This window comes from Eschrichtius robustus, chromosome 3 (genome assembly GCF_028021215.1).
Source record: "Eschrichtius robustus isolate mEscRob2 chromosome 3, mEscRob2.pri, whole genome shotgun sequence".
Lineage (NCBI taxonomy): Eukaryota > Metazoa > Chordata > Mammalia > Artiodactyla > Eschrichtiidae > Eschrichtius > Eschrichtius robustus.
This window is the reverse complement of record NC_090826.1, coordinates 100,537,443-100,561,322: the sequence shown is the minus strand read 5'-3', so window position 1 is coordinate 100,561,322 and position 23,880 is coordinate 100,537,443. Positions and strand designations below refer to the sequence as shown.

General features: G+C 37.1%; 1 protein-coding gene across 3 annotated transcripts in view; it reads left to right on the top strand.

Annotated features, from left to right (window-relative positions):
• Positions 1 to 252: 252 nt before the first annotated feature.
• PTPN22 (protein tyrosine phosphatase non-receptor type 22) overlaps positions 253 to 23,880 on the top strand; it is a 59,034-nt gene continuing 35,406 nt past the window's right edge. For 2 of the 3 annotated variants that reach the window (XM_068538137.1, XM_068538136.1), the window contains exons 1-11: positions 253 to 445; positions 12,967 to 13,075; positions 13,342 to 13,418; positions 13,547 to 13,642; positions 14,072 to 14,110; positions 15,277 to 15,348; positions 15,465 to 15,524; positions 16,131 to 16,273; positions 16,772 to 16,838; positions 17,566 to 17,643; positions 20,195 to 20,281. In XM_068538137.1, coding sequence (XP_068394238.1) covers positions 359 to 445; positions 12,967 to 13,075; positions 13,342 to 13,418; positions 13,547 to 13,642; positions 14,072 to 14,110; positions 15,277 to 15,348; positions 15,465 to 15,524; positions 16,131 to 16,273; positions 16,772 to 16,838; positions 17,566 to 17,643; positions 20,195 to 20,281 — 915 coding nt within the window. In that variant the 5' untranslated portion in view covers positions 253 to 358. Of the gene's footprint in view, positions 446 to 12,966; positions 13,076 to 13,341; positions 13,419 to 13,546; positions 13,643 to 14,071; positions 14,111 to 14,570; positions 14,607 to 15,276; positions 15,349 to 15,464; positions 15,525 to 16,130; positions 16,274 to 16,771; positions 16,839 to 17,565; positions 17,644 to 20,194; positions 20,282 to 23,880 lie in introns of those variants that run through there. The other variant, XM_068538138.1, reaches the window with a different exon arrangement.

Here is a 23,880-nt window from a genome sequence, read left to right as displayed (position 1 = left end):
CGAACTTTGCTTAAGGGCGATGGAGTGGAATAGTCTCAGAGCTAAGCAGACCACAACCACACACACATTACATTCTGGCTAGCCTCTTGTTTGTTAAAAACTTGAATTGCAACCAGGTTCCTTTCTTGAGAAGGAAGGCGCTAGGGCCCAGGAGTGAGGTGCTGGCTTTGTTGTGTGACCACAGAGTCTGGTTACGTACTAATTTCCTCTAGGGCTTGAGATGAAGTCAGTAAACCACAACCTTCAACATGCTCTGCTCAGGCGGCAGCAGTGGCTTCTCAGTGCTGTCTCGGCCATGACACACATCTAATATGCCCTCCCTTAACCCACTTGTAGACTGTCTGTCTTGCCCTGCAGCATGGACCAAAGAGAGATTCTGCAGAAGTTCCTGGATGAGGCCCAAACCAAGAAAAGTAACAAAGAGGAGTTTGCCAATGAATTTCTGGTAAGTCGTATGTGTGACATTCTCAGGGTAGTTACATAGACTGTTTGATGACAGTGGTCCAACTCTCCTAGACCAACTTGCTCTTGGGATAAACTGACTTTTCAGGGGAAGAAGGCAACCTAAAAGTTTAACTTCTGTAAGTGGTTTTTGTGTATTTTAGATGTTCTCTCCAAAATATAGTTTTAAATATTTTGTTTGCTAGTTCTTAGAGTTTGACTAGGAATCCTACAGATGACATACATAATTCCAGTTGTATAAATCTAATATTAATTGAACATCTGGAGTTCCCAGGTATCTGAGTTGTGGTTTAGGCTTCAAATGACTAATTTTAATTAATATCAAGAGGAAAGAGACCAAGATTAACTTTTCATAGAGCATTATGCTTTTAGCCTCCCATGGGTTCCATTTGGATAACAGAAACTCTTGAAGAGCACCGAAACTACTTTCTGCCATATTTCTTTTTTTTTCATGAAGAAAAAAATATGAGAACATGTGTTTTTGCAATAACAGGGTTTCCTTAATCTTCTTTTGCTTGGAGGGGTGGAATGGCTAGGATGGGGAGTAGAGAAAAGTGAGGGATGGAAAGAAACATAAGCACAGGGTAGCCTGGGGTCAACTGGATTTGATTATCCAGAGGAACACTGCGTCTCCTCTGGGGGAACGGTGCTTACTGATGCAGTGGCAGCTGGGTAGGCCTCACTCATCCTATAACCCAGCACATCAGATGACGTAGGATGTCTGATAGTACCTATCATGTATTTTGGAATACTTCCAGCTGGTGTTTCAGAGTTATAAGAACTTCAAACTTTACCTTTTCAGCTATGAGGAAATGGGAAAATTAAGGGAATTTAAGTATAGAATCTGAAATTAAATCATGACAGTGTCATCAACCAAATTATCAACTATTTGCCCTGTTCCTTAATCTCACCAAGTCTCTGTTTCCTGACTTCTGAAATGCGGATCATAATGAATGTCCTACCTCTCTGCACAAGATTATTGTGATGACTAAATAGCAATAATAATAATACTTAAATGTGGTCATTTATTCAGTAATATTTATTGAGCACCTTCTATGTACCAAGTTTAGTTTTAGGCACTGAGGATATAGCAGTGAACAAAATAAGAAACTGCCCTCATGTAGCTAACATTCTGGTACCAGATAGTAGATGTGAAAACACTCTGTAAAGTCCCGAGTGATTAGATGTTATGATTGAATGATTGCATATTATGGTAGAAACCCCTGTGTCAGCTCAACTTGGATAATGCCGTGGTGTCATGAAAAAGGCACTCTAGTTGCCACTAGCCAGGCAGTCTTAGTCCTTCTGAGTAGAGTTAGCAGGGAGGGAGGGGAGGTAGAAAGCCTGGCCTATGTGTCTTAGACATGTGCCTGCCCCTGGGCTATATCTCCTGAGCCAAATTCCTCCAATGCAGAGAGGTAAAAAGTGAGGTGAGGGGTCAGTGGCAGCCTCTGTTATTTTGGTTGTGTTTTTAAAAATAATATAGACTACATCTCTAATATTTTACCTTTTCTTAGCTCAGTCACTATAGTCTTTCACCAAAATATAGCAGCTACCTCACCTCCTGTTTTCTCTGCCTCTAGCCTTGCCCCACCTTCAATCAATTTTCTGTTTAACACCCAAGTGATCTTTTAATACTACAGATCTGGTTATTTTTTCCCTGCTTAAAAACCTTTTATAGTTTGTATTTTTTCCAGCTGTTTAAAACTGTGAACTATAATACGCATTTAGAAAAGTACATAAAATGTAAGTATAACTGTAAAGCAGCCATCACCCAGGTCAAGGGATAGAACACTGTCAGCCCCAGAAGACCTCTACACGTCCCTTTCCCATCAGGTCCCTCATCCCCACACCCACACTGTCCTGCCCTGCCGAGGAATGATCACTATCCTGACTTTTATATTAATCACTTCCTTGCTTTTCTAGCTCCTAATTCTAAGGACCTTGTTTTTGGGTGGTGATTAAGTGGAACCTCACTGTTCACTGACTCATGTCCTCCAGTGGAAAAACAGAGTCTTTCCCTCAGCCCCACCTAAAGGTTTAGCTGAAATACCAGAGAGAGTAGCTTTGGGGGAGTTGGGGAGCCTTGAATGAGGCCAGGCTACTTGCTTGGACAAGGTGGATACCACCCTTAAACTGGAAGCCTTTCCACCTGGTCATATACCACATTCCACCTTCAGCCCTTAATATCTTCTCCCAGGATTTGATGTTTCTGAGGTTTGAGGGCTGATTCTGTGACACAAGGCCACTGCTGGCCTGAATGGTGGTGCCTCTGTGGGAATTATCAAAAGTCATCTCTACTTCCTGGTAGACATTCTGTACACCCTGCCCCCCACTGAGTCCATGGCTTAGATTTCAGTCCTCACTTCCCCCTTGGCCAAGTATCTTTGTGCAGAGCACAAAGCCCTACTATGACAGCTAGAGCCAATACCATGCTGCTTTGATCTTTTCCCCATGCCAAGACTAAACTCAATAATCCTTCTGTAGTTGAAACTGCCACTGACCACTCCTATAAGGTTTTCATGCATTCATTCAAATATTTATTGAGTGCTTACTATGTGCAAAGCATTGTGCTAGATGCTGGTTCTGCAGTGCAATACTCCAAGCTTTGGTGGAGCTTATTTTCTAAGACATTAGAGGATGTCTTAGAGAGGGAGACATTAAACAACCAATTACTCTATTAAATATTTAATTATAACTGTGATAGTCTTGGTGGGGTGTCAAGGAAGCATCACATTCATTATCGTATTTGTTACTCATTTAAAAAAAACCCTATGAGGTAGTTCTGATCTCTGACTTACAGATAAGGAAACTGAGGCTCTGAGAGGGTAAATAATTGGCCTAAGCTCACTCAGCTGTTCAGCCATAGACATGAAATTTAACCTGGATCTGTCATATCAGAGCCTGTGAAATTAATCCCTATGCAATAATGTCTTGCTTCAGCCACTAACCGTAGTCCCTCAAAGGGACTAGCATGAGGGTAAGTCTCTAGTTAACATAGCTTCTATACAGCAGAAATAGCAGGGTGCAACCACACTATTGAAAATTTCTTAAAGTACTTGAAAAAAAATAAAGCCTTATTGTTGTTATTTTTTATAAAATAATGTTATTGCAAGGTAAAATAAAATAAATTCACCATAGTACCAACATCCCAACAAATACAGTTTTGGGGGTTGTAGAAATTCTAGTTTTTGTCCATTTATATTGATAGGATGCCTTTTATATTACTGTAATTATAAGCATAGCTACAATTTTGTATTCTCATATTTTCACTTAACATTGTAACAAAACTATCATGTTGGTTAAAATCTATATTAATGACTTTTAATGCAGGATAGTATGATGAAAATATAATAATCAAAGTAATAGCTAACACTTCTATACCTCTTATAGAAACTGTTCTAAGCACTTTTACATGCCAACTCATTTAATCTATTGAGGAAGGCACTGTTATTACTTCCATTTTATGGATGAGGAAAATGAGACACAGAGAAGTTAACTGACTCACTCAGGGTCACATAATCAGTAAGTGGTGGAACTGAGTTTCGAGTTCAGGCAGTCTTGCTTTACCATCTGTACTTGTAACAACTTTGGAATTATATAAATCTGGGTTTAAATTTTCGTTCTGCCTATAATTAGCTATGTGACCTTGAGCAAAGTAACTAAAAGTGGTAACAAATAATATTCACTTTGCAGAATTGCTGTGAAGATAAAAGAATGAATATATAAAAAACCTGACATGTAGTAGGCACCCAAATAATTTAATTATTTCTCTACTTTGGAAACTGAGGTTGTTTCTCATTTTTCCTGATTATTGATAAAACTGCAATGAATGTTTTTCCATGTGGTTTTCCCCTTCATTTGCGATTATATCCTGGGGCTAGATCCCCACAAGTGTTATTATTCCTGGACCAAAGAGTATTAGCATCTAATTGGTTAAGTTTTGCCAAATATATTTCCAACAGAGTTTTAAAAATTTGCGATATCTGAATTTATCACCTTCTTTATCACCTTGATAGTCTCGATTTAATATCTAAAAAACGTAGTAATAGATAAAATTTTTGACTGCTTATCATATCCTAGGCAATCTAAGTGGTTTACCATATATGATCTTAATCACTACAACAACCCCAAGAGGAAAGCATTATCTTCATTTTACCCATGAAGTGGCAAAACCAGGATTTGAAACTCTGGTATGTTTGATTCCAAAGCCTCTTAGCCACTATACTTAAACTGCATCAAGCAAAACCATAACATGTTTTATTTTTCTAATTTAATTAGTGTAAAATTGTACTTTGTTATGTTAATTTGATTTATTTTATTTCTGAGCCTGAAAATTTTCCATGACTAATTTCAATCTGCATTTCCTCATATAAACTTTCAGTTCATGTACTTTCCACAATAGCTAATCATGGAACCATGTTCCAGACTCTGTGCTTGAGTGCTTCACGAACAGAACCTTATCTAATTCCCAAAGAGCCCTTTAAAATGAATGGCTAACAAAGTCCCACACGGACCAGCAGCCGAGTGCTTCTCCAGCTTCTTACAGCATGTTCATTTTCTTGTCCTTGTCATGCTTCCTCTGCCACAGGACTTTGCACGCATGCTGTTACCTCTGCCTTGAATATTCCCTCACACTTCTCTTCACCTAGTTAACACTTCATAATTCTTCAGATAACAGTTTGGTGGTCACTTTCCCAGAGAATCCTTCCTTGACCTCCCTAAATATATCGAGTAAGTTCTCAGCACCATGTGTCATTTTTTAAAAGTTTCTTCTTCCCCCACCCTCACCCCAGCTGAATTGAAGGTATTCATAGCACTTATTACAGTTCCAGTTTTACATTTATGTGTCTGATTATTTGATTAACGTCTGCTTTCCCATCGGATTGTAGCTCCACAAAGGCAAGGCTCAGATTTAGTTCTGCTTATATTGATATCCTCAGCGTCCGGCATAGTATTTGCTATGTAGTAGACACTGAGGGTCAGAGAAATTAAACAACTTACCTAAGGCCATGGATTTCATAAGTGGTAGAACTCAGATATGAAAGAAAGCTGTTTAACTTTTGAGCTTGTGCTCTTGGTCCCCTCCCGCCACCCCACTCTATTGCTTCCAATTTATCCATTGGTCTTAACTTCTTAAACTTAAAAAAAATCATAGAATATAACATATACACAGAAAAGTGCTTTAAACACAAACATACAATTTAACAATTAGTAATAAAGCAGGCATCTATATAAGCATCACTCAGATCAAGATGTAGAACATTGCCCACACCCCAGAAATCCCTTGGGTGTCCTTCCAGATCACAACTCCCCCCAACTCCCACCTGACTAGAGGTAAACACCATCATGAGATTATTTTTTTCTTTGTTTTTCAGCATAGCTTCAAGGCATATATATCACTAAGCAGAAGAGATTAATTTTACGTGTTTTTGAATTCTACATAAATAAAATCATGTTATATATACATTTTTAATATCTTCCTTCTTTCACTCTACATTGTGTTTCTAAAATTCATTGGGTTGCATGTAGATAGGTCTTAATTCTTTCTAATTATTTTTATGAATTCTGTCAAGGTTCAGTATATGCAATTACCGTTGTGATCACAGAGTGCATGGAGAGAGGCCAAGCAGTCACTTAGGGTGGTTTTAACTATTTTGGGTCACCGTAGTCCCGTGTCTTGACTTTAGCTTTGCTGGTCTAAAAATTCAATTGTGTCAGTACGCTGAGAGTGATCAGATCAGGCAAACACATAAGAAATTCACCAGAAACAAGAATGCCAATTTATTAATTTGGGGCAGAGAAAAATCGCTATCAAACAGAGTAGAAGTTTGCATTGACTGGCCAGCATATTCTCCAAATTTGGAGAGAAACTTACATGAGAAGCCAATGATAATCAGAAAGTTGCTTGAAGAGCATAGTGATTTTAATGGCCTCAACTGTGATGGTATGAAGTCTTCATCTCCCTGTTTGAACCCTCAGGCTGGTGGCCACCACTCTTTTCTGGACAACACTAGGGACTTTACTTTCCTGCTTCTAAGCTTAATGAGGGCCATCCTCTTCCATTAGTGTATTTTTTTTATCCGATTGATGATAATTTACAGAGGAATAGGTATTCACTTTGGTCAACTACTGCAACCGATTGTGGTTTTATGACATGTACATTTTAGCCACTGTATTAAATATGGGTTAAGGCTTGGTTATGTGTTTTTATGCTGGTCAATTTGCTGCATGTCTTTATGTTTAAAACTCCTTAGATGTTTTTTTTCTTTTCTACATTGGAGGTAGTTGAGGCATCTTGATTTAGAAAGCATGTGTAAAAGTATGAATTCTGTAGAAAAAGTGAGAGCTTAGCTAATGACAAGTTGTGCTAAATATGCATATATGAGCTCATTGGATGTCTATATGTATTTGTTCAAAGGCTGGATATGAATACAGAGATATGAACACAGCTTCATGTAGGTAGGGTAATTTGAGTACGGTGTATTTTCTTCCTTCTAAAAAATGTTTTGGAGTGAAGAAACCACAAAGGGAAATACAAATAACAAAAATGTCACTAATAACACTTTACTTATCAAATGCACCTATACTTAAAACATTATAATCCTAATGTTGACCAGCATTCAGAAATATGCAGTCTCCTACATTGCTGGTATACCAGTCTCATGCATTGCTGGTATAATTTTCTGGAGGCAAAATTTGTATATGCGTTCTGATATGTATTTAGTAATATGGATCAAAAGCCTTTAAAATGGGCAAGTTCTTTGATCACTCCAAAAAATTCATCTGAAGGAAATAATGAAAGATATTTATATAGATTTTGGCCACCTATTTTAATATTGTTCATAATTATTGTTTAGGAAGATTGGAAGCAACTTAAATGCCCAATAGTATAAAGGAGCGGGTTAAGTAACTCATGTTGCATCTCATACAATAGAATACTCTGCCACCATTAAAAATAATGTAGAATAATACAAATTGATAAGTAAAGAGAGCAAGTTACAAAACCCTATAGGCAGTGTGATCCCATCTTCATTACACATGTATAGATAAAAGTTGGAATGTAATATTTCAAAATATTAAGAATGATTAACTGAGTAGTGGGGCTATAGGTGATTTTTAATCATCTTTTCCGGGTTCTCTATATTTTAAAATTTCTCCAATTAATATGCATTACTAAAAAATATGCATTACTTTTTTATTTAAAAATCTATATTAAAATTTTTCCTTTAGTGTCGTTGGAATCCATTTAAATAATAAAAAGCCAAAAAAGAAAAAGGAATTTTATGTTTCCTGGAGATGAGGTGCTTTTGTAGAAAAGGTAAATATCGTATTTATTAAATACAAAGACATATTTATTAAATATGAAGGATTCAATGAACCCTAATAGAAAGAAGGTATCCAGTTGTGAAGGTCAAGTACTAATGAAGGTTTATAATGCACTAGAAGTCAGATTGGTATTATAGCAGCTTCTGGAGACTTATCATAGACAGACCAGAGAAGACCTGGGTACATCTTAGTTCTATAGAGAAGATCTAGACACATCCTAGTTCTATATTTATTTATGGTAACAATGTTAGCCAAGCAGTCACGAACACAGTACCTCCTGCATAGCAAGTGCCCAAACATCTGTTGAATTGAAATGACTCATTTATGTGAATCAGCCTATCACTTGAACATACTTATCAGGATTTCCTGACTTTTGTGCCCATTAAGGTGTAGTTTTTTACTGCTTGCACTGGAATAAATATATCACATTACCTCTAAAGCTAATTTCTCCCAACTGCATCTCCCGTCTTTCACTAGGGGCCATCCAGGCCCACATTTTCAGTTACTCACAGGACATTTAAAATACACTTTAAATACATGTCTTGCCATATCCTCACATTGTATTTATCTAAAGCTGAACCTCTTGGTTTACTCACCCCAGTGTAGCTATTGCTTACCCACCTGCTCACTTACCTGGCTATTGGATGGCCGCCCAATCTCCATAAGTTTGCCTGTCTAGCTGGAGATGATTGTATGCACACTCAGGGCCAGTTCAGTCTTGTCCCGCATTCCTACTAGTGGTACCCTTGTTTGCTGGATGTAGAGGCCTGAGCTCCTAATTCCGTTTCTTAGCATTCACGCTTTATCCCGTTGGAGGCTTGGAATAGATAGTACTGACCTGCAGTTGTAAGGCATTAAGGAACTATCCTGAGAAACTCTGGAGACAGCCCAGCTTTGAGTCCCCTCTTCCGCCTGGCCCAGGAGGGCCAAGACTGATTTTTCCCACACCCAAATGTAACTTATGCTGTTTTCTATATAATAGTGTAGTCCTCCAAGGCAAAGGTATTGTGGTCTTGTGCTTCCTTTTTCCTTTCTGTTCTCTTTTGGGAGTGACCTTAGTTCATTTACTAGTAATTACTTTTCTAGTCAATGAGATGAACATGCAATAGGTTCAGTCCTGATTCCTAGAGATTCATGACCAGGACCTCGGTTCTGTTTTCCTGTCTTGAAAGGAAAGGGGTAGTACAGTCCACAAACCAAATCAGCTTATTGTTAGCTTATCAAGCATGAACAGTATCTGGTTTCTCATACATTGCAACTTATCAGGGGCTCAGGAGGCCCCTTTTCCTTATTCTCTCAGCAACTTTTCCTTACTCCCCAATTGCTCTTGTTGGTGCTGCCTCCAGGGGACTCACACCCACTTGGTGGTTGGTAGAGAAATACTTTCTCCCTTTAACCTATCTTTTCTCCCCCAATCCCAGCCCACCCCCATAACCCTACTTCTCTTCTATACCCTTTTGCTTCCTACCCTCAGAGTTTCTCTTTTTCTGGTGAGGTTTATCAGTTCTCTGTCCTAAGTTGGCTCTGATTTTTTTCTCTGTTGGGGTGTTGGAGTCTGGGGGGTCTAGCAGGGAGAGAAGGGGAATGAGAAAAAGATCTTCACAGTGGTTTGACCTCTAGGTAAGATATCTGAAAAAAAAAATCTTTCACGCTTTCCAAATTAACAATTCTACAGGCATTTCCTATGTGATGTTTTGTTAAAAGAATGTCCCCATTTGTCATCCAGCCAGATAACTCTGGGAGAAGGAACAGAGTAGGAAATAAAAAGCCATTCTCTCCCATTGCTGAAGGTGGCAGTGAAGACAGCAAAACAAACATAGGTTAAACACACACACACACACACACACACACACACACACACACAACTTTTATCTGTGAAATTTTACCCAATTAATTTAGGCATATCTTTCAAAAAGAGCTTTGCCTACGGCATTCTCCCTGGAAAGCATTCCGCAAGCAAGCAAAGCAAAACAAATAAAAACAGTGTAACAGGGAGTATGCACGAGGCTCTGTTCTGGAAATTTTTAGAATGAACTGCTCTGGGAGTTGACATCTTTTCAGCAGCCCTGGAATCAATGGCAACCTGAAAATTACCATTCTGAAGGTGCACAAGAGCAGAGAGAGCTGAAAAATTGGTATAACTTGGAAATTGATACAAACTGGAAATATTTTATATTCTTTCACGTATTTGTGCCACATCCTTAAATTTCCAAACTAGCCCACTTACATCCATCTTGGTGTAAAAATATGCTGTATAATGATCATTTCAGCATCTCTCCTCCTAAATCCAATTCTGAAAACCCACAAGAATTCAAACCATGGTAAGAAATTAGGATTTAAGAACCAACTGTATACCTGCTTTTAAATAGGTTGCCTGTGTCTGATCTAACTCTAGAAACAGAAAAAAAAAATGGTCATTAGAACAATACATGCTGGCATTTGTGGTCCAGCAGATAAACAGGCAGTGGCTGTCTGTTCCATTTATCATCCTTGGTTGGAAAAAGCTTACACTCCTATACTTTGAGTTGTTATAATAATTAATGATCTATTTATTATTTGGAAAGTATCACTTTAATTAGATTCTAGATATTTGATAATTCTTTGTATTTTGGACTCCCAGCTAACAAATGTTTCATGACCCCAACTTTTTTTCCTCTCCTTTCAGACTCAGTTATCAGGTTATCCTGAGCTAATTTTGAAATCTAATGATGAGTTTAGATGATTTGTTGGAACAAATTTCTATTCTCAACTACCTCTTTTATCTCTCTGTCTCTCTGTGTCATCATTCCTTTATTTTAGGCTCTCCCTTCCTCACCCATTTTTTTTTATGACTTAGTTATGAGTCTCCTTAAGTAAACTCTTACAGATAGATACACATCCTAATTATGTGAAAACTCTATATGAAATATAAACAACTAAGTAAAATATTTAACAATTCCCTTCTTTCTAAGTTTTTCTTGTTGCCAGTCACATGAGAAAATTTCTTTTTCTATTTCCTTATTTTTCTCTATTAGTTTACCCTGTGGAACAAAATAGATCATAATTATGGGTGAGAAAAGCAAAAGCAGTACCAGGTATATATTTATGAGAAAGGAAAAGGGACCATGGTTTTAAAGAAGTGATGTAACATATAATTGTCAGTGACATCAGTTTGTACAATCTTGAAAAACTTAGAAATCAATCTTTGGAAGGCTCATAATTGTGGGACAGTAGCAAATATGGGGAAATTAGCTTGGGTCCAACTGGGGAGAATCTTAAGTACCTGACTAAGGAGTTTTGACTTTTTCCTGGTAGCAAGGGGGATTCACTGAAGTAGTTTTTAGCATGAGAGAGATAAGAAAAGCAATACTTTAGTAAGATTAAGTTAGCATAATTATGCTTAATGGATTTGAACAGGGAAAGAGAAAAGTATGAAGATGAGTTAAGAAGCAACTGTAACAGTTCAAGCTTTAAGGGAAAGGGCCTGAATTAAAGTATATGTAGGGGCATAGGAAGGAAAGTTCATGCAAAATATTGCATGGGAAGAATCAGTTACACTTGCTGACTGAGTTAGAGGTGGGAATTGTGGGAAGTGGGGAACCAAAAGTAACACTCAGTTTCTAGAGTATGGTTGCCTGGGGTAAAGATAGTGCCATTGGCATTAACTGTAGGGACGGTGATAATTTTAGTTTTAGATGTGCTGAGTTTGAGGCTGCAGTAAGACACCCAGGTGGAAATGTCTAGGGTATGGTTGGAAATTCAGGACTGGCACTTAATAGTCAAGTCTTAATGAAGAAATTTGAGAGTTATCTGATAGGAGGTGGAATTATAATTCAATTTGAATTAGTTAAATAAATTTTAAAAAACTGGTATGCCTCCTATAAGAGATGATATCTCTGAGCAAATGTATTTAGTGAGAAGAGCAGAGAGTTGAGGTCTTAACTTTGGAACCTTGGATAATTCACAATTAGAAGATAGAAGCAGACATAGAGGCAGTAAGAAAGAATGAGAAGAGGGAAAGAGAAGTCAGAGAAGAAAGAGGAGAACCAAAATAATGTAGACTAATAAGGTCAAAGGGAGGAGGAAATTTCAAGAGGGAAGTTAAGTTAAAGAGAATGAAGACTGAGAAGATGCTGAGGCATCTGACCCATAGGAAGTAATTAATGATCTTCATGTGACCAAGTCACTATTAAATAGTGGGCAAATAATGAAAATTATTTTCTGTAGTTCAGTTCAATAAATATTTATTAGCTATCAGAGATGTTTTTCCCTTACCTTTCTCAAACTGAGTAAGGATCGATAAAGGTCAGATCTACTAAATGCAGTTTCTTTGAATGATAAGGGAGTTGAAATCTAGGACAAGGTTGATTTATCAGAAGGAGCTAAAGAGAAACTATCATTTCCTCTGACCTGAAATTTTGCTCTATACTATAATGTTGGCAAGTGAGAATAATTTTATTTATTTATTTATTGTTTTATATAGTAACAACACCTTTTCTTTATTAAACATGTACTCTGTACCAGTGCTTCACATACGATAACTCACTTAATTCACCCACAACTCTAAGGTAACTATCCCCCCATTTTACTTACAAAGCAACTGAGACACAGAAAGATTAAATACCTTGCCCAGCTTCATTCAGCCGGTAACTGTGGGAGTCAGAATTCAAACCCTAGTTTATCCAACTCAAAAATATACATCAGAATAAACCACAGAGCTGGTTAACAATACAGATGCCCACCCACCTCCGGTGACTGCCATTGACTAAGTCATGGGGTGCAGATCACAGTACAGGTTAAGCCCCACCTCAGGTTCTAGACTACCTCAGTTTAGTTTAAAATAGCCCTGTAATAGCTGTAAAGAAAGTAAGTCAAACTTTTAATATCTGACTCTTTGGGTGGAACACAGGGTGTGTTCAGAAGATATTATTTTTTAAATATTCACTGGTTTCACCCCTAAGTTTTAGCTATTTGCAACTCAGCTGCATTAAGTGTGACCTTTTCGCTTCTCCAAATGTCACTAAACTCTGTTGTCTTTATGCTCTGAGGCTCTATTCTGAATGCAACCAGCCCTAGAGGATACTAAAACAGCTGAAGTGGAATGTTTGGACGGTGGAGAAGGAAAGCTCTCTGGAGATAGCTTCTTACCTCTTTTCTCTAGGATGATTTGATTTAATTACTGTAATTTTATTACAGATGCTGAAAAGACTATCCACCCAGTATAAGGCAGATAAAACCTATCCCACAACTGAGGCTGAGAAGCCCAAGAATATCAAGAAAAACAGATATAAGGATATCTTGCCCTGTAAGTTTCATTTCTCCCTTTAAACTTGTACCTTCTCTTAGATTCAATCATCTTATCTCTTTTTACCCATTGGTTGCTGTTCCTAATCCTAGACCATGGCTTTGACAAATTAGTTGGTACTGTATATGACTACAAAAGAACATTCATTCATTCAGTCAGTCTTCAAACACTAATGAGCATCCACTATTCACAGTGCTAGTTCCTGACTTACAGAAAGCCCTCTAACCAAACCCTCTTAATTAGTCTGTCTTTCTTTTATGTTATAGATGACCACAGTCGAGTAGAACTGTCCATGGTAACCTCTGATGAGGATTCCAGCTACATCAATGCCAACTTCATTAAGGTACATCCAATATTCCATATTTCTCTAGGTACCTAAAAAAATGGGGTAGAGGGGGGAGGGAGGGATACTGGACAAGAAGGAGAGTATATTATTTGTAGTCACCCCATGTAATTTCTGTTCCCCTTTAGGGAGTTTATGGACCCAAGGCTTATATTGCCACCCAGGGACCTTTGCCTACAACTGTCCTGGACTTCTGGAGGATGATTTGGGAATACAGCGTCCTGGTGAGTGCAGAGTTACTTTTGTTACTATATTCTCCAGTTTTTAGGGATGAAGGGGATAGGGTGTCAGGATATGTGACTGAAGTTTCCTATGTACATTAAAATCAGTGCTTTTTGGGGTCAGTCACTAGAATTTTGGTGTTCAGGCACCTTTTAGTCAAAATCACAATTTCACTATTGTTCAAGAAAATGAAAGTTCTCAACTTGACAGTCTCATTTGTTAACAAGAATTTACTGATTTGAATAGAGAAAAGGGAAGTGAGGACAGAGAGAAAGAAGGGTAGGAGCAACATTTTATAATTTATTAGGATTTCTTTTTTGGTTATAAAACAAAAAAAGAATAAACAACACTTTTTGACTCCAGGACCCATGTATTAACTGCTTTTTTAAACTATATCAGTGTTTAAGTTTCCATCTATTTCATCCCCCCAGATCATTGTTATGGCATGCATGGAGTTTGAAATGGGGAAGGTGAGTTGCTTTCTAGTAAATTGTGAAAATGACCATACTACCTAAAGGTAAAGGAAAGAAGAAAAAGAAGGGGGAAACTTGGTAGCAGAACTTTCCTTAACTTAAGTGACTTGGTAAAAATTTATGCTCTTCTTTCCTAGTTTTCAGTTTGGGAATGCCAAATGACTCTCAAGGCTTTTTTTTTTTTTTTTTTTTAAACCTCTGAGAACCTCTTTCGCCCATTTTCCCAGTAGACTCTGTGTTTTAAAATAAAAATAAGGTATACTTTTTAAAGTAACAATTCATTTTCCTGTTGTTTTTAATCAGATATTTTAAACTGCCAGTCAGAGCTTCTTTTGTGCTGCCCAGAATGGCCTTCACTAGCCACGTGTGGCTAGTGAGCACTTGAAATATGGCTGGTGTGACTGAGGAACTCAATTATTTTATTTTAATGAATTTAAATTTAAAGACTGATATTCAGCTCAGTTATTGGAAAACCTTGTTTGGAACAAGTTGGGTATGTGAATCTTTTTCAACCATAAATTTTATGAAATCTAAATGGAAATTAAATATTTCCAGTTAAAGTTTAGCATATTAATTGAAATGTGCCATAAATATAAAATACACACTAGATATTGATGACAGTTTAAAAATGTCAAATATCTAATAACTGTTTTATATTGAGTACATGTTGAAAAAATTTTTGATGTATTTGGCTAAGTAAGATATATTATTAAAATTAATTCCACCTTTTTTCATTTTTGAATGTGGCTCTTAGAAAAATTTTAATTACATATGTAGCTCATATTATGTTTCTATTGAACAATGCTCTTCAAACCTACTGTTGCCACTCTGAGTTGATACAATTCCAGTTAAAACCAAGGGAACTTGGGGTTTCAGTTAGCTTGTGCGGCTTTGTTTTAATCCTTTTGAAACACTGAAAATGTCAGATCCCTATTTCTACTTTTTCGGACTTCCAGGAAGTCTGCAATTTGTATATCCTTTAATGTTTGTTTTCCCATCTTTGGAGAATCCAGACATGGGTTGAAGCCCAAGGGGGTTAGAAATTCCTAACCTAAGGAGAAGGATACAGCTGAATTTGCTTCTGAATGAGGGAGGGGGTTTTCTTACCCAGAAAAGATTAGAATATATGGAGGGAAATCACTACATTCTGCTTTGTGCAACAGAAAAAATGTGAGCGCTACTGGGCTGAGCCAGGAGAAATGCAGCTGCAACTTGGCCCTTTCTCCATATCCTGTGTAAGTATGATGTCTATTTCCATTATGGCTGAGTAAATGCTCCAGGACCTACTTTATAGAGAGTAGTCTTTGAATATTAGTCTTTGAAATAACTAATATTTTAATTTACTTCTTAGGAAGCTGAAAATAAAAAATCTGATTATACAATCAGGACTCTACAAGCCAAGTTCAATAGTGTAAGTATAGAACACTAGAGGTAACCTCAAAGCCTACAGAGATCAGGCAAGTAAATATATATGTATGTGATGCAGTCTGGGCATAAGATAATAGGAAGTGGTAGGGCCTTTGATGTTCTGGATAAATCATCATATCCAAAAGAGACCTTTGGTGTAATCTGTGTTCCCCAACCTACTCCATACCAATGGCACAATATGAAATGACAATATTTCTAGGATGAACAGAGGCTGTGTACAGTGTGTAGAGGCTGGGAACCAACTTGAGAGCTCAAGCTGCTTGGTTTCTCTAAGGCAAAGAGATTAGTACATCAACGCACCTGTGACCCATTTGAAGCACACCAGTTGGGAAGTTCTGGTTTGGACCATTTTCATATCTGCATTCTCTTGTGAGTGGGGCAGATAGAGACAGGCCAATAGTAAGTGACCTGAAATTACTTGTAATTGTTCTTAGAGGGCATATGGTCCCAGAGGCCTATAGGGAAGAAATCTCCATAAACTGCAAAAAAATTATAGATAGATGCTGCTTTGTAGGTCAGAGTAATCTTGTGATAGAATGAGGTGAAGCCCTAATCTTGAACTCTCCTTTTATTCTGGCTATTTTTATAGGAAACTCGAACCATCTACCAGTTCCATTACAAGAACTGGCCAGACCACGATGTGCCTTCATCTATAGACCCTATTCTTGAGCTCATCTGGGATGTGCGTTGTTACCAAGAGGATAACAGTGTTCCCATATGCATTCACTGCAGGTATGATGCTGTTGGATGAACCTTCTACCCAGAATAAACCAAATGTCCCAGTCTGGCCAAGACTCCTGCTTTAACTGAAGGAAGACTGACTTTGTTGGAATTTAAAGTCTGCATAAGATGTAGGCTCCTAATTCTAGGCTCACTTTTTTCAGTCAGTCAGAAAGGAATGAAGCTTAAAATTAGAATGATTGAAAGAGAAAAGTAAATAGCAGAAACTATAATAAATTCAACCTGAGCATTAAATTAATATTTTTTCTGATAAATTACTTGTGAACAGCACAGCTCTAGAGACTTTTTGCTGTGAGAAGTTACCTAGGATCTGTCCTGAGGCTCGGTGTAGCATGTGGCAATTGAAGCATGTTCTGAGAAATGGTAGGGTTTAGAAAGTTTCGTGGGCTCTAGATTTCTTCTTCCTCAAATCTGCCGGTGAAATTTTCCAGCTACTGTCAAAGATCCACTCTCTGCAAATATACATGCTACTGTGATCTTTTATTTCAGTGCTGGTTGTGGAAGGACTGGTGTTATCTGTGCTATTGATTATATGTGGATGTTGCTAAAAGATGGGGTGAGTTTCTCTCAACAGGCACTTGCCATTTTCTTAACCTTGCTACTTTTAGACTTAGAAATTGTTTAGTTCTTCAAAACATCTATCTCCACCATTCATCTTTTCTAGAATATTCACTTGTAGATTTGCTTTGTCAGACGATTAATTTAGTTCCTAAGTTGGTGGTCTCAAAATGTGGTCCCCAGACAAGAAGCTTCAGTATCACCCGAGAACTTGTTAGAAATGCAAAATTTGGGGCCCCATGTCGGATGAATTGAGCAGAAACTCTTGGGGGTGGCGGGCAGGGACGGCCCAGCAAGCTCTCCAGGTGCTTCTGGAGAGAAGTAGTTTTGAGAACCACAGCCCTGAATCACAGTTACCCTTCCTTTAGCCACGCTCCTTTAGCAGACGAACTCAATTTACTGCAAATTTTGTGTTCCAATCTGTAAATTTTTTTAAGTCTAACAGGAAATGAGAAGTTTAAAATATGGGCTTTAGACTTATTTGCAAACTTCTTTTAGTTCATTAAACTCTCATACTTACTCACCTACTGAGATTTCTCCCTCATTATATTTTTAACTTCAGACATTTGATCACCCCATGTGAAATCATTTTGAAGAGTTTCTTCAGTATTTTGTAGGCTCTAAATCATGGTGCAAGTGATGAGAAACCTCATTGGTTTAAAAAATGCATTCCTTTTTCTAGATAGGAATAAAGGAGTAAGATATTTTTTCCTTTTATTTGGTAGATAATTCCTGAGAACTTCAGTGTTTTTAGTTTGATCCAGGAAATGCGAACACAGAGGCCTTCATTAGTTCAAACTCAGGTATGGACTGTGGTGAATAATATAACACATCTGAGCCTGGTTTCGTCTCTCTGTTTAATAATAATAAGGCATCCAAAAACAGCTGACTACTTTACTATCAAGGGTTTCAGTCCATTTCCATTTCCTCTAACTCTGAATATCCCAATATTTTTCCTGTATCCCTTGCTCTGGACCAAATTCCTTTCATTCCTTATATTTTATAGCCTGTTCAGAAAATATTAAGAAAACAATATAATATTTCTTACAAAGGATGTTGAACAAATTCAACAAGCTGTTTGACTTATTAGAAAGAAATAGCTGGGTCAGGTTAACTTGAAATTTTGTAGTGGTACTTCATTTCTGAAACCATAGGAAATCAGAGATCTGTAATTTCTTCTTCAGGAGGTGGTAACAGAATCTGCAGAATGAAGTCTATATGCTCATTTTAGAAAATGATAAAAAATTTAAAAATCATCCATAATCCTGTCGCCTAGAGGGAGCCACTGTTACTATTTTTCTATAGTTTCTCCTGGTCTTTATTCTTTGCATATTAAAAAATATTACCAAAAAAACCATAATTACAATCATACTATATATATGATTATATATGTATCACAGTATTTTAACCTACCCCAGATTGCTCACACTTTTATTCTGTTAGAAATGCTTTTCCCCTGTTCTCTCCTCTCCAGCTCACGTTCTACCTCCTAGGTAAAACATTCCCAGCCCAAATCTCTCACTTTCTACAGTATTAATTCCACCCATATGTCTACACCAATAATTTTACCTATGTTTCTAAATGGTCTCCACCTTTAAGATAGAGTTTAGCATTCGCCCATTCATTCTTTCATCAGACATTTATAGGTATTTATTAGGTAAGAGGCATTTTTGCATAGTTTGTTAGAACTACTTCTTATTGCTTAAACAGCAAGAAATTAAAGTGTTTAAAGCACTTACAAATGAACTTGCACATAGGTTTAGAAGTAAAACAATTGACAATGGCAGTTCAGATATTTTCATCTAGAAGTTGTAAATTGAGGGGAAAAAATTAAGAGCTATTATAATATAAAGCTTCTGTTTGGCCCACACAGGTTTTCCACTAATAGTTAGTGGAAAAAAAGAATTCTTTTTCATCTGTTGACTGTAGGTGTTTTCTATATTCAACGTGTAGGGGGGAAAGTTTATGTGAAATGAAAGTATTGGCTGGTTTAGTGCTGTCAGACTTAAAAGAAGGCCGATCCATGTAGATGTATAAAGATTCCAGGAAGTATGCAACCTAGTTGTATAACATTAAATTATGATACTGAATCAATAAATAAAGCCATACTCCATTTCAGAAAAAGTCCATTTCAGACCTACTTTTAAGAGTTGGAAGACAGCTGAAACAATTGTAAGTTAGCCTTCACACTTTGGCATTATCAACAACTATTTGAACAAATCTACCAGCTATAGCTGCTTTTTATGACACTGCTCTAGCCAGGAGATAGATAGCACTGTAACCAGATGAGTGCTTCCTGTCTGATTTTTCTCTCTTCTTAAAAAAATTGAAGAGTGTACCAATGGCTGTGTTGGCTGATATAGACTCTGCATTGTTCTCCTGCTACGATTATTTTTGGAAAAATTTATATTTTGTTTGTATAAGATTGTGTGAAGTGTCATAGAAGACCCTGAATAGGCCCATTCAGGTGAAAAGTAGATCCAAAATCAAGTGCTCAAGCAGGTACAGAGGCGAAAACAGAGTGGTGGAAACCCATGAACCTTGTAGAGGTCTCATTTCTCTACAGTGAAATCCCTTTATAACCACAAATTTCCAAACTCTATTTAGGGGTCTACTTTTTTTTGGTATCTTTGCTAAGACAGAATTTCAGCAGCTTGATATAAGTGCACTAAAGTAAGAGTCAAAAGATTGAGGTTCTAACCGAAGACATGGAAATTACTTCTGAATGATCTCGGACAAATTGTAAACAGGGATAACAACCTAGCTACTTTATAGATCGATCGTGAGCCATGTTAGATAATACATCTTGAAGCTATCTATTTAGCCATCAACCACGTCTATCTACCTTTTCCCGCAAGAAGTGAATTACCAAAAAAAAAAAAAAATGTATCCAGGATGGAATAAACAACAATTTTTCTTTTGGCTCCATGGCATGTGGGATCTTAGTTCCCCAGCCAGGCATCAAACCCGTTCCCCTTGCAATGGAAGCACAGAGTCTTAACCACTGGACCACCAGGGAAGTCCCTGAAATAAAGATTTTAAAGTGTGAGCAAGGAAAACAGAATTAAAGAGATGATGGTGGAAGGAGAGATAAGTAAGAAAGTGGGGTTAGAGCATAAAAAGCATGCTGCAAGGTCATTGTATATTAGCTAGAGGTAGATAAAATAGTTAGCTGTTTCTGGCAGCCTAAAAATGCTTTGAAATCTGACATGGGCTACACAGACACAAGGCACTGTAATTAAACTAATGTTTCAGATCTGCTATGCTATGATTTGATTGGTGTTCATATTCCTGAAATCTGGTTAGTTCACCAAGTTTTTGTTTTTGTTTGTTCCGGTTTGCAATGCTCTTCAGGAACAGTATGAACTGGTCTACAATGCTGTATTAGAACTACTTAAGAGACAGATGGATGTTATCAGGGATAAACACTCTGGAACAGAGGTACATTTTAAATTTGATATTTTGTAAAACAATTTTTTTCATGTTTGATTTTGGTCAAGGGATTTCAGGTTAGTTGCAGGACAACTTATACTTTATCATCACAACTAAATTGGAGTGTCAGGTGTGCGTGGGGCTGCACTATAAATCTGTGGAGAAGGACAATTTAATTGAAGTACTTTAACTTAGAAAATTAATCTCTTGGTCAACCTATTGCATACCATTTTCAGCTAAATTTAGAAACAATAGGAGTGGGTGAAAGGGTAAGCATATATTCTGTTTCCATGTTTTAAACAGTTGTGTGGCAATTTAGAAGTGAGAGTGAAAATTACAAAGTGAAATTATAGTTGAGTACTGATGTGATTTTTCAGGTTACTCTAGCCTCATTTTGATTGCATATGTATCATTAAATTTTGAGAATATTTTAGAATAGCTAAAGGATTCTTAGCTGAAAATGTTAGGTATAAAAACAATTATGATTTGACCAAATTCTAATTTAAAAATATTGAGCATTCTAGATATGTTATTTTGATCTCATCACAAAAATTGATGTCAAACATTTACTGTGTAATCACAAAGTATTAGATTCTGAGCAAACCTTAATAAGACAAAATTATTGGTTTACCTTCCAGGGTGTATGTAACATATACAAATTAATTTAATTTTTAATATCACATTTTTGTATTATGAATCTGAAAATATTCACTGAGGATCTACTGTTTTCACAACATTAGGAATACAAAGTATATAAGACATAACCCTAATATCATAACTCCTACCGCTTGAATGATGAGGCACAGGGAGTGAAAGAAAGCCAAAAAACTGTTGCGGTTAGGGAATGAACTAAGCAATCCTATAGTTAATGTCAACTACAGAGAAACAATGTAGGGGAAGGAGATGGAAACAAGAATATAGTTGCCAGACATTGTTACTTATATCCTGTTCATGCCTGCTTCATTGGCTAGTACTCCCAGAACAAGTTTAAATAATAGACGTGATATGCATGACCTAATTTTAATGGGAGAGATTCTCATGTTTCACTACTAAGTGTGATGCTGATTTGATTGGAGATATATTTTTTAATTGTTTAAGAAAGTATTCATTGACTTCTGTTTTATTAAGAATTTTTTTTGGAAAGAATGTTGAATTCTGTCAACTGCATATCTTTGCATTTATAGAATGATCACATGGATTTTCTCCTTTGACATATTGAAACAGTCATGTCCTTGGATTTGTTAATATCAAGCCATCCTTGCTCTTAGAATAAAACCTTCTTGAACAAAGAATATTCTCTTAATGTGCTGCTGGAGTACATGGGTTAATATTTTATTTAGGTTCCAGGAAATGTCAGTACTCAGATTTAGCCCAGTAGTAGTGCCATGGCTCGAGGCAGTTGAGTTGTTTGGAGTGTGCCCTTAGTCAGTAAATGGGAACATAGGAACATGGTTCAACCTCCCACAGAGGGAATTGATTAACACCAGCCAAGGAGGACTTCTGTTTCTGGGAAGATCGAGTAGACATACTTTTCCCTATTCCTTCTACTAAATGCAACTAGAAACCCTGGACAATATATATAAAACAAATATAAGAAGACTCTGAAAGATGGAGAGAAGACAGACCACTAGGGACCTTGAGACCTGAGGAATGACATGATGGTGAGTTCCTTGGGTTTTCTTTTTCCTCATATATCATGGATTTGGAACTGAAGAAACCAACAACTTGAAAATGCCAACAGTGCAGACAAAAAAACCCCAACAAAATCCTGCTCTCTCTAGCCAAAGGACCAGGAAAGGGACAGCCCAGCAAGCCAGAAAAATTTTAGATAATAATTACTCTACTTCAGTCAACACCAGAGAAAAAAATGGCCCCCAACCCCACCTATGCCAGCAAAGAAGTGGAGAACCTAGACTCCCACCCTCACAAAGACTGTGATAAAGAGAAGGTCAGTGGGTCAGATATATGTATTCTCTGTCACATCAGAAGGACAGTGCTAATGTGTCATTATTGTGAGCATTCTAATAAAGAAATACATATATCCGTTTAAAAAAAAGAGAGAGAGAAGGTCAAGTAAAGAGCTAGGAATTTCATCCCCACTGGCCTGCAATGAGGTTTCCCTGCAGTGTCAGTAGAGACCATGTGGGGAGCCTGACTTTCCACCTGGCAGTAACCCAGTGCCCCCATGCCGCTCCACTGATGGAGTGTCGGAAGAGGCCTAGTGGAGAGTCAGGACTTTCACCATCATCCAGCAGTAATGAGGCCACCCCAACCACAGTGTCAGTAGAGACCACATGGAGAGCCTCTCCCAAGGTGTCTCCCTTCAGGTGTCAACAGAGACTGTGAGGAAACTGGTGGAGGTAGAATCCACTTGGCAATAGCAAGGCACTAATGAGGCAGCACCCCCTCCCTCCTCTTTCCCCTGTCAGAATGGATTTAAAAAAAGAGAAGCTAAAAGGGGAGGTTTAACTAAGGTCCAGAGACTTATAACAATACAAAAATATCTAGGTTTCATGTGAAAGTCACTTGTCATACCAAGAACCAGGAGGATTGTAAACCAAGTGAGTAAAAGACAGTCAATAGATGACAACACCGAGATGACAGAGGTGTAAGATTATCTGACAAAGATTCTAAAGTAGCCATGATTAAAATGCTTCAGTAAACAATTACAAGCATGCTTAAAACAAATGAAAAAATAGAAAGTCTCAGCAAAGAAAGATAAAGACCTGCCAAAGAAACAGAAGAGATAAAGAAGAAACAAAAGGAAATTTTAGAGTTGAAAAATAACAGTAAAGGAAACAAAATAGCTCAGTAGATGGGCTCAACAGCAAAATACAGGGTACAAGGAAAGAATTAATGAACTGAAAGACAGAACAATAGAAATTGCCCAATCTGAACAACAGAAATAAAATAGACTAAAAAATAAAATACAATAAAATAAAAATAAAAAATAGACAGCGCCTCAGGAAACTAAGTGACTATAACAAAAACCCTAGCATTAGTGTCATCGACGTCCAAGAAGGAAAGGAGAAAAAAGACGTGTCTAAAAAAGTACTGAAAGAATCATCATAATTAAACTTCTGAAAACTAAATACAAAAATTCTAGGAAGCAGCCAAAGAAAAATGATCTTAACTCTAGGGGAAAAGCAATTAGAATGAAAGTGAATTTGTCATCAGAAACCATGGAGGCCAGAAGGAAGTGGCACAGTATTTTACAAGTGCTGAAGGAAAAAAGCTGTCAACAGAATCCAATACCCAGTAAAAAAAATATCCTTCAGGAATGAAGGGGAAATCAAGACAGTCTCAGATGAAGAAAAACTAAGGGAATTTGTTGCCAGTAGACCTACCCTAAAAAAAAAAAAAAAAAAAAAGGCAGAGGAAGTTTTCTAAATAGAAAGGAAATGATGAAAAAAGGAAGAACATGGTAAGCAACATGGGTAAATATAATAGATTTTCCTTATCCTCTTGAGTTTTCTAAATTGCTTAATGATTGAAGCAAAAATTATAACACTGATGCGGTTCTAAATGTATTAGAGGAAATATTTAAGACAATTATACTGTAAAAAAAAGGAAGGGTTAGGCATGTAAAGGGAGGTAACACTTCTGTA